The sequence below is a fragment of the Meriones unguiculatus genome, chromosome 11 (assembly GCF_030254825.1).
Source record: "Meriones unguiculatus strain TT.TT164.6M chromosome 11, Bangor_MerUng_6.1, whole genome shotgun sequence".
NCBI classification, from domain to species: Eukaryota; Metazoa; Chordata; class Mammalia; order Rodentia; family Muridae; genus Meriones; species Meriones unguiculatus.
The window spans coordinates 49,222,531-49,235,318 of NC_083359.1; the positions used below are offsets into that span (position 1 = coordinate 49,222,531).

At 44.8% G+C, this 12,788-nt stretch overlaps 1 protein-coding gene across 4 annotated transcripts in view; it reads right to left on the reverse strand.

Annotated features, from left to right (window-relative positions):
* Positions 1-321: 321 nt before the first annotated feature.
* Positions 322-12,788, reverse strand: part of Cpped1 (calcineurin like phosphoesterase domain containing 1) — a 113,106-nt gene continuing 100,639 nt past the window's right edge. For all 4 annotated transcript variants that reach the window (XM_060364200.1, XM_060364199.1, XM_021658821.2 and 1 more), the window contains one exon: positions 322-2,355. In XM_060364200.1, coding sequence (XP_060220183.1) covers positions 2,129-2,355 — 227 coding nt within the window. In that variant the 3' untranslated portion in view covers positions 322-2,128. The remainder of the gene's footprint in view (positions 2,356-12,788) is intronic.

Genomic DNA, 12,788 nt, shown 5'->3' on the forward strand with positions numbered 1-12,788 from the left:
AGGTTTCTTGGTAGAGGATATCACAATGGCCAGAAATCACACTGTAACATAGAAAGTCAGAGAGCAACTGGGGCCCAAGGATGACCTTGGCCTTCGTCTAGGACTTTGTCACAACTTCATAATGAGGATCAAACTTCCCACTCTAGACTCATATGAGGACAAGCTGTATCCAAATCAAAAGCACAGCAACAGCAAAGAACAGCTCTCATCTACACAACCCTGTCCTTCCATTCCACGGATTGGCTGGTACCTGGGTACCCAATCTGGGCATCTGAGAGCTAAAATGCAGAAGACATTTAAGGAGCATTCAGAAACAGCACGTGTATGTAGGAAGGCTTTATTATTTTTTAATGAGTTTTTTTTAACAAGAGAAAAAGGAGTGAATGGAATAGTGGCATACTGCCTGAATTACATGGATACATTTGTGTTCCCTACAGCAGCAAGCCCCACCTGGACGCAGCTGCTCCACTGAAAACTTAGATGCCACGCCATTGCTCTCCTTAGCGTAGTCATGGGTTTCTGAACCAGCTCCTTCAATTTATGTGTTTTAGGAATAAGGATTTACTTACTTCATTTCCATTGCTTTATCCCATATCCTTGTCCTTATTCTGGGGCTGTGTCTTTTGTATGTAACTTGGACAAAGGGCATGCCTTCAGCCCACTTTGATTAAACTTTCTCCCATGATGGAGTCAAGCCCATACATGCTTTGGGCCCAGGGATCTCAGATCTAGATTTGGAACAGGTGGACTAATTTCATGCCCCTCACCCAAATCCTCTCTTGACTCCTTATTCTGCTGTAAAAAACAAACCAGTCAGGAACATGGCAAAGCACACAAGATCACTCCGGTCTGAAAAATTTAATTTTCTTGTGCTTCCTAACAATGAGCTCTGGTGTGTCACCAGTCTGTAACATAATTAACTTCTTGTATCTTTTGTTCCTTATGAATTTACATATCCAATTATCTTTTCATTTAATTTCTCATGGTTTTGCTATTTTGACTAAAACTTTTTAACATGAAAGTTTTTAATTTAATGGGCTTTGCAGTTCATTTTTAGCCAGTGAGTTTTTAAAGTCAGTCTGGGATTCCCCAGTGCCACTGCAGGGCACTGTAAAACTTCCCTGGCAGGATGGAGGGGCCCTCAATCCTGGAGCACCAGGACAGCTGATGCACAGAAGAAAATCCACAGAGGTCAGAGCTCCCAGAGGAGCAGCTGAGCAGGTTCCATGGTGAAAGGGATTTTAAGTAACTCACACTGGCTTCTCTCCAGGGATATTGCACATCAGTGGCATTAATGTGCTATAATTTGCCCACTGTCACAGTTCTGTGTTCTCAGACTTCTGTGTTCTCAGAAGTCTGTGTTGGTCCAGCTTTCCCAGCAGCCAGAGTGATCTGATGATGCTGTGGGCTGCCTGCAGCAGAATAAAGACAAACAGTGGGCTGTGCAGGTCTCATGCTACAGCCCCCACTTGGGTCTTCTGGAACACACAGTCTATACATGCCAGAAGGTGACGTTTGGCATCAGAAGGCAGGCACACGCTCACATGGACTACCTGCATCATGCTCATACCATTGGCAGTTACATGAGTCCTGACGTTCACAGCCAATGTGGCTGTGCAGTTCCTTGTTATGACCAATCCATGTGGCCCCGGGATGGAGTGGTGCTAATTTGGTCTGCCAGGAAGGAGGGGGTGCTTTGTTTTCTTAGCACTCGGGGAGTCATGACCACAATTTAAGAAAAGCAGATGCAGTTTGTTGGAGGAATTATTAAACATCACACTTGGGAACTGGGTTGTGATGGAGGGCAGTAGGTGGATATTGATTGTAAGTGCTCAGAAACAGCGGGATTCAAGGGCAGAACTGCGCAATGAGGAGAATTTACCCAAACATCCTCTGGAAAGTCTCACACCATAATTAGAAAATACCTACGGCCTTCATTTCTGGATTTTTAAAAGGAAAGACAGTCTTTTTTGAATATAATTGAGGACAGGACCACGTACTTTGATTTATGTAAAAGGACATCTGTTCACAAACCTGCCTGTCTACTCAAACATTTCTATAAGGGGCTATGAATATTTTGGCGAAATGGAAGACCATGAGCTTGAAAACTGGTGGATTTTGTGGGGAATCACTCCTTCAGCAGCTGCTTCAGGTCCTCATCCAGCCCTCTCTTGCTCAGCTCATCTAAACTATAGTAGCGGTGAACAATTTTCTCAGCAGTGATGACCACCACACGGAGCCCGTGGGTGTCTTTGCCTAGCTGGCACCCGATGGCAGATGAAACCACCATGTCAAGATCCTGGTAGGATCCTCCAGCATTCCTGTGATAGTGGCCTGAGAACACAGCTCTGATACCTGCAGGGAAGGGAAAAAAAAAACATTAAGGGGGCCAAGGATTTCCATGGTCACCTGTGGGCTTCAAAGTTGAATTCTGTGAGTGATATTAACACAACGCTGACAGCCAGAGAATGCATTGGTTGAACTTTTCATAGCAGCTAATGAACAAGGAGTTCACAAAGCTCCTTAGAGTGCACTAACAGTCATGGGGCCAGGAGTGAGCTCAACAGTAGAGCGCGCATATGGGAGCCCGGAGTATAATTCTCAGTGCGTACAGGGGCTTGTGTACCTAAGAGTTCTTCAGTGTACCTCTGAACTTGAGTATCAATCTGAGGAAAGGACAGCAGATGCAGGCCCTGTCCAGGAACCAATACAGAATATAGGTGTTCCCACATTTTACAGTGGATTGCTAAATGGCCATTAGGAAGTCAGGTGTGGATAATGGAGTGTGTGTGTGTGTGTGTGTGTGTGTGTGTGTGTGAACTAAACCAGAAGACAGGGAGCATAAAGCAAGAACAAAAACAAAGTCCTTATTACTCATACTAAACCAGAAAAAAAGAAACATCTTATAGCCTGTGAAGAAATCAAATGCTAAGCAAGGCTGTCCAGACTCCTCAGTCAGCAGTGTGAGTTCACCCAGGTGTAACTAATTATAAGAAAGGGTCTTGTAACTAATTACAAGAAAGTATTTAAAGCAAATGCTTTTTTGTATGTACTTAAGAAAGACTAAGAAATCTTTTGACAGAAAACAGGAAAAAAATTGAACAGCAGGAAGCAAAAAAAAAAAAAAAATCAAAACACTCAGAAATGGTGTTACTAAAATACACACTGAAAGTTACACTAAAAAAGCCTCAGTGAAACAAATGGAGCAAATTCTATTAGGTAACAACCCAAGAAGAAATAAGCAAACTGAAGAAAAAAATAAAGGAATGAATCAGAAGGCACAGTAGGTACAAAGCAGTGAGCATGCTGTCCTCAGAGCCCCAAGAAGTAAAGAGAAATTTGGGAGGTAAGTAACAGAAACTGGAAAAAGAGAAAGAAGAAAAATAATGCACAAAACAATGAGAATATTAGCTGAAAGTTTTCTAGAAAGGATAGAGACATGGGACCTCAGAGAAAAATGTCCAGTATAACAACATAACAACACAATTTCCACATTGATACACAGCACAGAAAACTGGAAAGAGTAAAAAACCCCGAGAAAGACAGCATGGTGACACTACTACAGCAGACCAACCAGCAGATAAAAGGACCAGCATCATCAAAATCCTGACAGTAAGGAGCCAGGAACCTCCCATTGTATACCTAGCTCACCTGACACCTGAGAGAAAAAGAAAAGACACTTCTAGAAATGTGGGTGAAAAATCAGATTTTACCATTTCCAAAATCTTTACTTATAAATTATCAAGAGAAATAGTTCAGCAAAGGATGAGATGAAAAATGAAAAAGAGAAACACCGATGACTGAGTCCTGAGAAACCACTTTGGTAACTACAAATTGTTTGTTGATTAAAAACATGCAACAAGACAAAACTCCAGTTTTTACTGTTAAAAGCTGGGCAATGGTGGTACACGCTTTTAGTTCCAGCACTCAGGAGGCAAAGGCATGCTGATTGACTTTGAGGCCAGCCTGGTCTTCAGAATGAGTTCTAGGAGCCAGGGATACATAGAAACCCTGTCTCAAAAAACAAACAAACAAAACCAACAGCAACAATAACAACAAAAAAATATGAAACTAAGCAATGTCACACGCAGTATAATAACGCCTATAATTAAAAAAGAAAAGACAGAAAGCAATAAGAATTCACGTCTTTCAAGATATGAGAACTCTCATGTAGTGCTGATGTGAAACACTTTGCAATTCCTCAAAAATGTTAGACATATAGCTAACACAGCCCTGAAATTCTGCTCTAGATAAAAACCCAAGAGAAATGAAAGCACACATTTATGCTGATGGCATTTACAACAGCCACTGGGAATGAATGAATGTAGGAATGAACTGAATGTCTGTCACACAACACAACGGTGCTCAGCCACAAAAGGAACAAAGCATGAGTACCTGCTACGGTGTTATGCACCCTGAAAACATGTAGGTGAATCACTCACAGAGGCTGAGAGTACTCTCAGAGCACAGACAGAATGTATGGGTACAGGGATTCTCTGTGAAATGGTTAAAAATGGTCAGCTCTTAGAAAATGGTGATGGTGAGAACCTCCTGAAAATATTTAAACCGCTGAATTTTATTTTGAAAGAGAGAATTTCATAATGTGGATTTCAGATCAAAACCAAACCAAACCAAACCAAAAAAGAACAAAAACAATTTATGGGAAAGACAGGAAGAAGCTGGTATTCCAGAGGCCCCCAGAGGAGGAAGCAAAGCTGTGTGTGTTGGGGGAAGCAGTACGATGCTGATTAAAGCTGCCTGTAATGCTCATTTTCAGGTCATGGTTACATTGTACACAGATGCCCCCTTTAACCCATGAGCAAGACAGCTACCATAATCCCCAGTGGGTACTTAAAACTAGCTGTACCAACCCTGGAACTCTTGTTTTCCCTGTATATATAGATACCACTAATATCATGATTTTCCTGTGTACACTGACCCCATGAACTCTTATGCTTTTCCTATGGCACCTGAGGTGTTGCCATACAGCAGTGGAGTTCGTCTGTCCTTCCCCATGTTCTGCCTCACTGCCAGTCTTGTACTTTGGGGACTATGAAGCAAAAGCATGGTTGCTTGAATGTCAGCTGTGATTCTGTGACAGCCAACTTGAGACTGAGAAGGCTACACATGACTCCATGGGTGGGTATGTAGTATGGATACTGCACAAAAAGGACAATCCGCAGGGAGACAGAGTCGGGTCACAGCAGGTGATGCTTCAGGATGTTACTCAGAATAGCAGAGTTTACAACTTACAAGCTGTTTATTCCTGGAACTTTGCAGTTAATGTTGATAGGAGGTAGCTGTGGACAGCAAGCCTCTAGATGGGGAAGGTTCCTGAGTATGTATTAAAAAAAGGAGGTAGTTTTACAGGTGTTGGTATTGCAAGGCATCCGATACACTGTGTGAGTATCAAGCTACAACAAAGAATTATATGCTTTTGTGTTTGTAGACTACTACGTAAGTACTAGGATAGGCATGCACTGCCCTTACTCCAGTGGAACTGGGGGCTTCTTAGCAAGGGATGCCGCTCTCCTGTAACTGTAGACAAGCACTCACAGTGATCATGACTTGATCTTTTAGTCAGGGGCAGCACATTAAGGAGATGTGAATGGGACAGTGGCCAGATGGACCTAGCAAGGGCAGTAGGGAGTCAGGTACTGTCATGCTAGGGTGAGTTGTGTGGTTCAAAAGCTCTAGTGGGACCCACTGGGCTACGCACCTGAAGAGTCTTTACTGTACAGAGAACCAAATGTTCCTGATTGTACTGGCCTGAGGCTATGGACATTAGTGCTTCCTTGAAATCTGAAGGCTCATGTCATTTGAGGCCTAATCAAGAGCTTGTGAAATTCACCTTCCCTTGGGGACTCTCAGAAGCTGCACACAACACACTTCACATTATTCTTTGTGTATGCTAAATGTTAATGAAATCTGACTCTTTATGCATAATTTACAGTTGTGAACAGCACTGTTTGGGGGGGTGCTTGGTAATTTTGAGAAGGGCTCACAGTAGCAATGGTTAGGTCTAAAGACTCATTTTGCTGAAGTTTCAAGCCATGTTTCAAGCATTCACAGACATGGGAGCAGACAGTCAAGGGGCCCATGTGACTTTCAGAGTAGAATTTACTGGGCCTCAGTCATCTGCTCTGCAACCTGTTTGTCCCCCTTTCTGACCCCCAACACCCTTAGGTCTCAACACTTACTATTAGTGTCTCAAGACAAAGAAAATGACCAAAGGAGAATTTTTACAGGACTAGAAATAAATTGTGTGAGAAAGAACACTCCTATGACAACAAGGAACTAATGTTTGGGGTCCTGAATGAGAAAACAAGCCATGGCAATGTGACGCTTACAAAGGAAGGGTCTGGAAGGCAGGTGAAGTCTGTCTTGCTGCATTTAGACTCTGGTGGCATTCTCAGAAGCTGGGGTCTCCTGGCTGGCCGGGTGACCACCAAGACAGGAAGGATGAGATGCGCAGTAGGCAGTGAAGGAGTGTCATGGATCAGAATTAGATTCGCAGGAAGCTGAGGGAGGCTGGCCAGTGGGAGATGCTGGGTCTCTCTGACTTTCTTTGCACGGCCTTGTTAAGGGGGTGAGGTGGGTACAGAAGAAAGGCAGGCCAGGTTCCTTTTGTTCTTCATCCTGGTGCTTCCTCCCAATGGTCCTGTGGCCACTCATCATTTCCACGGCCCAAGTGAAAAGAGAAAGGCCCAAACTGGCTAAGAAACCAACAGAGCACCAGCTCTAAGACACCTTTAGACTCAGTTTCATTTCTATATGGGGCCTCAGGCACATTTCTGACCTTTGTGGCTGATTCTTACCTAGGATGAATGCTAACAGCATCACCTCTGGGTAGGCCAGATGTCTAGAGAGAAGCAGGAATGTGTTAACAAGCTTACTGCTGCCCAGCTTCACCTCCTGCCCAGCAGCTGATCTTGCTGAGCCAGGGCCCAGCTCTGGGCTGGCATCTGAGCTCTGCAATGTGCAATCTGAGTGTTGACCTAACCACATTCATGTCTATAGGCTGAGGAGCCTAATCAGAAGTTTCATGGCCTTGGCTCTTGAGTGGCCTCTGATAGAAAAGCTTTTCCCATATGCAATGGTGCAAAAGAATATATGGATACACCCTAGTTTCCCTGACGTGGATTGATGGTAGTGGAGCTCCCAGCAGTTAGGCAGAAGCTCCGCTCTGCCTGGCCTTCAGCTGCCTGTGCTGACAAACTTCTGTGGTTCCTTCACTGGGAAGTATGGCTAGACTGATCTGAGTTATGAACCACCAGAGAAAGGATTCACCACAAAGGCACCCTGCATCTGTGGGGACCTCATGCGTGGGTGTTGTTGTACAGTTTATTCTCCTTGATATTAAGTTGTAAAAAGACAAAAAACATTTTTTAAGTTGCCTTGACACAAATTCATTTGGAATCAGAGGATTGGGATATAATCTCTGTATAATTTAATATGTTAACTTAATGTTGGAAACTTGCCATAAATTAGTGAGATACAACCAGCACAATTCTGGTCTGTAAGGTGTGTGCCCTCAAGCTGAGGTGCTGCCAACTTTGGTCTGAAACGTGCTGAGTTCTAATTGGGCAGCTTTCATTTTTATTCTGTGTTGAGTACATATTTATGAAATGCTATGCGTCTTTATACTGCTAGCTGTAACAGTGAAAACTGCATAAATCATCAGACACTCTTGATTTATTCTTCCTCGGTGGTGAGGAAAAATATAACAAGAAAGAGAGACAGAGACAGAGACAGAGATAGAGATAGAGAGACAGGGGAGAGAGACAGCAGAAGGACAGACATAGATGTGACCCTGCAGAGGGCAGGTGCGCATACATAATCTCTCAAGGAGTGAGGTTTCCTCAGCAAGCATCCAGGCTGCCAAATGGACAGTCATGATTGGTGACCCCACTCTGGGTTCTTAAAAGTAAGTGTTCCGGGGGTTTATGGTCTGGTAAGTCTCCACTTCTTCATTCTCATCTTTCCGGTTGGGGAATGTGGGGATGGGGGGGTGGTGGTTAACTACAGGCTCTCAGGGAAGGTAGTTTCTTCAGTCAGTCTGAGGCAGTTACAAGTCCCCTCTTGAAGACACACACTGGCAATGCACAACAGGACACTGAGATAGCCTTCCTAACAGTTGCTCAAGGTTCACACAGGGCCAGGTAGCAATGGAGGGAACTAACTGCCTGTGGGAGAGTGCAGGGACTGACTGCAGTTGAGCAGGGCTCCACTGACCTGCTGCTGAGTGGAGCACTCTGCAACAGACCATGTCACACACCATTAGGAGCCCCAGGGAGGACACCACGCAGGACACACAGCAAGGTCGTGGCTTGTTTGGGGTTCACAGCTCAGATATGAATCTGGTTCAGGCTGATGTAGGTATGCCCAAAATGCTAAAGATCACAGAGCTGGAATCCCCACGAGGCTTCGTGGAGACTGTGGATTTGACTTTTGACAGAGACTTTTACTTCTCTGATCCTGTCTGAGCTGGCTTCTGAAGGAAGAGACTGTAGTGACAGTGCAGAGGGTGAGTTTATGACAGACACTGTTGCAGGTACACAGTGTGCTTTCACCTAACGAGGGATGAGATGCAGTTATAAACTCAGGTTTACAGATGAGAAAAGGAAGACCTTGAAACATCCAGCATTTACTTAACTTGAATGAACCAAATTGTGACTGGTAGGGTATGGCTCAGGGACAGGCGCTTAACCACCACCAACTGGACCAAACAGATTAAGTCTGGGGAAGACCAGAGACAAAGAAAGAGGGCCAAAGAGGGCTTCAGAAGCCACAGGGACCACACCTTGACAAAGGCTCACTGGCCTCCTGGGAGCTTCTGAATGCCCTTCCATTTGGGAAAGGAGCTCTTCTGAGCAGGGCCAGGGGGTAGAGTCTGCACTTGGGTACAGCAGCAGCTCACCAGCTGGGATTCTGCGGTGCTGGAGAGCAGGGAAAAGGCTGGGGAAAGGCTGACTGCAGCAACCCACACCTGTCTTCTTGCCAGAAATATGGAAGAGGCATTGCAACACCCAGGTCAACCCCCCCTCCGCCTCCCAGAACTCTCTCCAGCCTCAGAGCTTCTGAGGATTGTCCCTAACTTCACTGACCTGCACCTTCCAGCATACGTAGGGATTTCAGCTTTTGTGGACCCCGTGGACCACTCCTTGTAGTATGGAAGCAGAGGACTTTTGGATGTGAGCCTGAGGGCATGGCTGTGAGCCAAGAGAACTAACACTATTAAAAAGATATTCTGTCCACTGAAGCTCAGCCAAGATTTCAAGATTCTGCAAAACCTGCAGGCCCCTGTGCTTCTCAGGACTAATGGAAATGACAAATGGAATACTGAGCACAGCTTATGAAAACATGGGTGCTGTTCATTAGGTGGTACTAGTGTACGAGGCCCACAGAGAACGCGCCTTCAGTGAACACACCCGTGCAAGCTAGCTCCCAAGGTCTATTCCCTTATTTGGCCCCTGACTTATCCCTGAGACTAAGCAGCAAGATCCAGCTATCAATATTCATTGTTTGGCTGCACTGGCTAACCTGTCCAATTAGGACTCACAACTCACACTACCACAGCTTCCCCTTTTCTCCTTAAAAACCTTCCCATAGAGCTGCCTGCTGCTTGCTGTCTGCTTTTGTCTGACCCAGAGGTGGCTTGCCTCCACCTTGCTTGCCCCTTCAGGGTGATAAATCTCTTTTGTGCTGAGAATTTGGTATCTGGGTGTGTCCTGCACAGATTCTGAGGGGCCTCCAACCCCTTCAACCTCATCCCATACCCATGAGCAGATCTGTTGGTTGTTAGAGAAATACAGAAATGTACAAAGAATCATAAAAGCTGGCTGGACTTGGTGGTGCACAGCTCTAACCCCAGCACTCAGAAGGCAGACAGATCTTTGTGAGTTTAAGGCTGGTCTGGTCAACATAACAAGTTCCAAGCCTGCCAGGGCTACATAGTGAGACACCATCTTAGAAACAATTTCCGAAATTTTGGCTGAATCTCTATACTAATTTTGGGAAAATGCCATATTGTCTGTCTACAGAGCCACGGACATGTTTCACCTTCCCGTTCCCTAAGCCGTCTTTGCTTTCACTGGGGTTTTCAGGCAGAGTCTGAGACATCATGATACTCTAGGGGCTGCTTTTCTTTCAGTGGTGCTGGAGATTAAGTACTTCCCACAATCTTACTTAGCAACTGTTTGCTAAGAGTATGTAAGAATACAATTGGTTTTTGCCTATGATTAGCCTTATAGTCTTGGGGTCTTACTAAATAAGCCACCAGTAACTGTTTTGTAGATTTCTGGGATTTGCTAAATTACAAAAAAACAGCAACCAACTGGCACTATTTTAATTCTGCTCTTTATGCTTTTCCTATTGTTTGCCCTTTACAAGGGTAAAGATGTCCAATAAAATTTAAAGAGATGTGTGTGTAAGAGCTTTAGCATCCTTCTTTGATGGGAACTTAGTCTTCTTACTGCTATTTTTGTCAGACTTGATACAATTAAAAAATTTAAATTATTCTTCAGAAAAATTAAATTAACTACAATTCCCAGCAAGGTTGTGATTTTGGTCACTGAGGTTTCTGTAGTGGCAATCTCACAAGGAAGGGATTCGAAGGACAGCACACAGCAGGTCCCTATTACCAGGGACAGGCACGTGCTGCTGCCCCATGGCCACTCCTGTAGCATGCTGACAGCCACTGTCTTACTCCTGGCAGAGCCCACCACTCACTGTGGTGGACACCATGCTATCCAGCTCCTGGACAGGCTGATGGCTGAGGCGTCCACTCTCTGCTGTTGGGAGGGTGGGCTGCTGAGAACACAAAGCCGCTTCTTTCTCAGGAGGTTCCCTTTCTTTGCAGGCCTGAAGGAGGTACAGTCATTCAAGCAGTATGCTGTGTGGAAACATTTAAACAAACTGTTCAGAACAGACCAATCCCCTGGCTGGGATTTCTAGAGCTGGGGTGAAGTAGGAAGAAATGCAGGGGTAACTGCCAGAAGGTTGCAAGGTTGTTTCATGGGAAAAAGAAAGTACAGAGAGTGGCATGCATAGACTTTTAATAAACTGAATTGCATGATATTATGCGAATATCTCACAGTGTTATCAGAAAAAGGGAATCAATAATAGTAGCTGGAGACACACTTTGGTCCAGGCACTGTGAAAAAGCTTCAGGACACGTAATTTAAAATTCCTTAACATTCTTTTTTTCTTTTCTTTGCTAAACAGTCTTAACATGTACTGCTATACGTAGCTTGAACATCTGTCTCTGCATGGGTCCCCCAAGCATCTGGCGGAGTCAAGTGATGGACAAGGCCATACCTTTCTTGGCTTTGCTGCAGTGCCACTTCACTTCCCTGGCCCCCAGAGCCATCTCTCATCCTTGTCCTGTGGTTTCCTGCTCAGGAGATCACCTAACACAGCCATCGGCTAGACCTCATGGGATCACCATGCTGTGAATGTGGGGTACACCCACAACCCACAGGAGGTAAGCGACAGGCCCAAGGGCTCTGAGGCCATCTGGCTTCTTCCTCAGCTAGGCCTCAGTTAAATACAACAGAGGAGGAAAGCTCTCCCTTTCAGTGGACTAGGGGAAGGGGATGGGGGGAAGAGGGAGGGAAGGTAGGACTGGGAGGAGTTGAGGGAGGGGGCTTCAATCAGGATATATGATGAATAAATTGTAAAAAAATTAAAATAAAAAACCTGCTGTCACTTCAGCCTGTTCTCTTCACTACTATTTTTACTGCCTGAAAAAGTAAACCATGCCTCAAGGGAGGTAAGTAAATCATGGCTCGCACTAGCGCATGCACGTACACACACACACACACACACACACAGCAGCTGGAAAACAGAAAAAGAACCACCACCATGGGTTGGTAAGGGAGTGACTGCTAAAAAACGTGGCTAAGTTAACAAACAGAAGATAGTGGACTCATAAGATAGGCTATTATTTTTGTATGATGCATGCAACTTGTTCTCAAATGGATTTGTGCCATGTATGTATATATATCATATAGATACACAATATCTTTGCAAAACAATCAAAATAATAAAGCAATGGGGTGCATGTTCAGGTCAAATCCCAGTAAAGGGTAGAGGCAGTCCTTTCATTACCATAGTCTAGCAACTTTACTGTAAGCCTAAGAGTATTTCTCGATGGAAGGTTAAAAAGAACAACAGAGGTCCATTAGAAATGAAAGCAAATATCAGAAATATCAACTGTCAAGGCAACAACAGCATGAAGGCACAAGGAAGCGATCTCTTAACCCCCCTCCAACTTCAGGAGCTCAGCATGTGCTTTCCAGATTATCTGACTACCTTAGGGGTGACAGGACTATATATGAAGACATAGAGATTTCACAGTGGGATATGCTATGTAGGCAGGAGTGACCTGGTGCCCTACATTTAACAAGGCAGTTTTTAGGTGCTCCATGCAGAACATACAGCTTATGTCAGAGCTACCTCTAAAATACTGAAAACCTAGGGAGTCAGGATGATCTTTTTGTATTTTAATAAAAACTGTCATCATGGAAGGCAGGTGGTCTAAGGGTCTTTTAGACCCTCAGGAACTACCCAGACACAGGAACCTATGTAGTTGGTGCCAACTCTCAGGGAGGCCAGGGCTCTTGGGTAGAAGTTCCTCTTTAGGTGTGGGGGTGGGGCCGTGTGTCAGGGAGGAGCTCCTTGTCCAATTCACTGATCACCATCAGCATAGGAGTCTCTGGGTTTCTGGAAGCACACCCCACCCAGCTGTTTCACTTTTGCATGACCGAGGGCACAGCAGAGGGGTG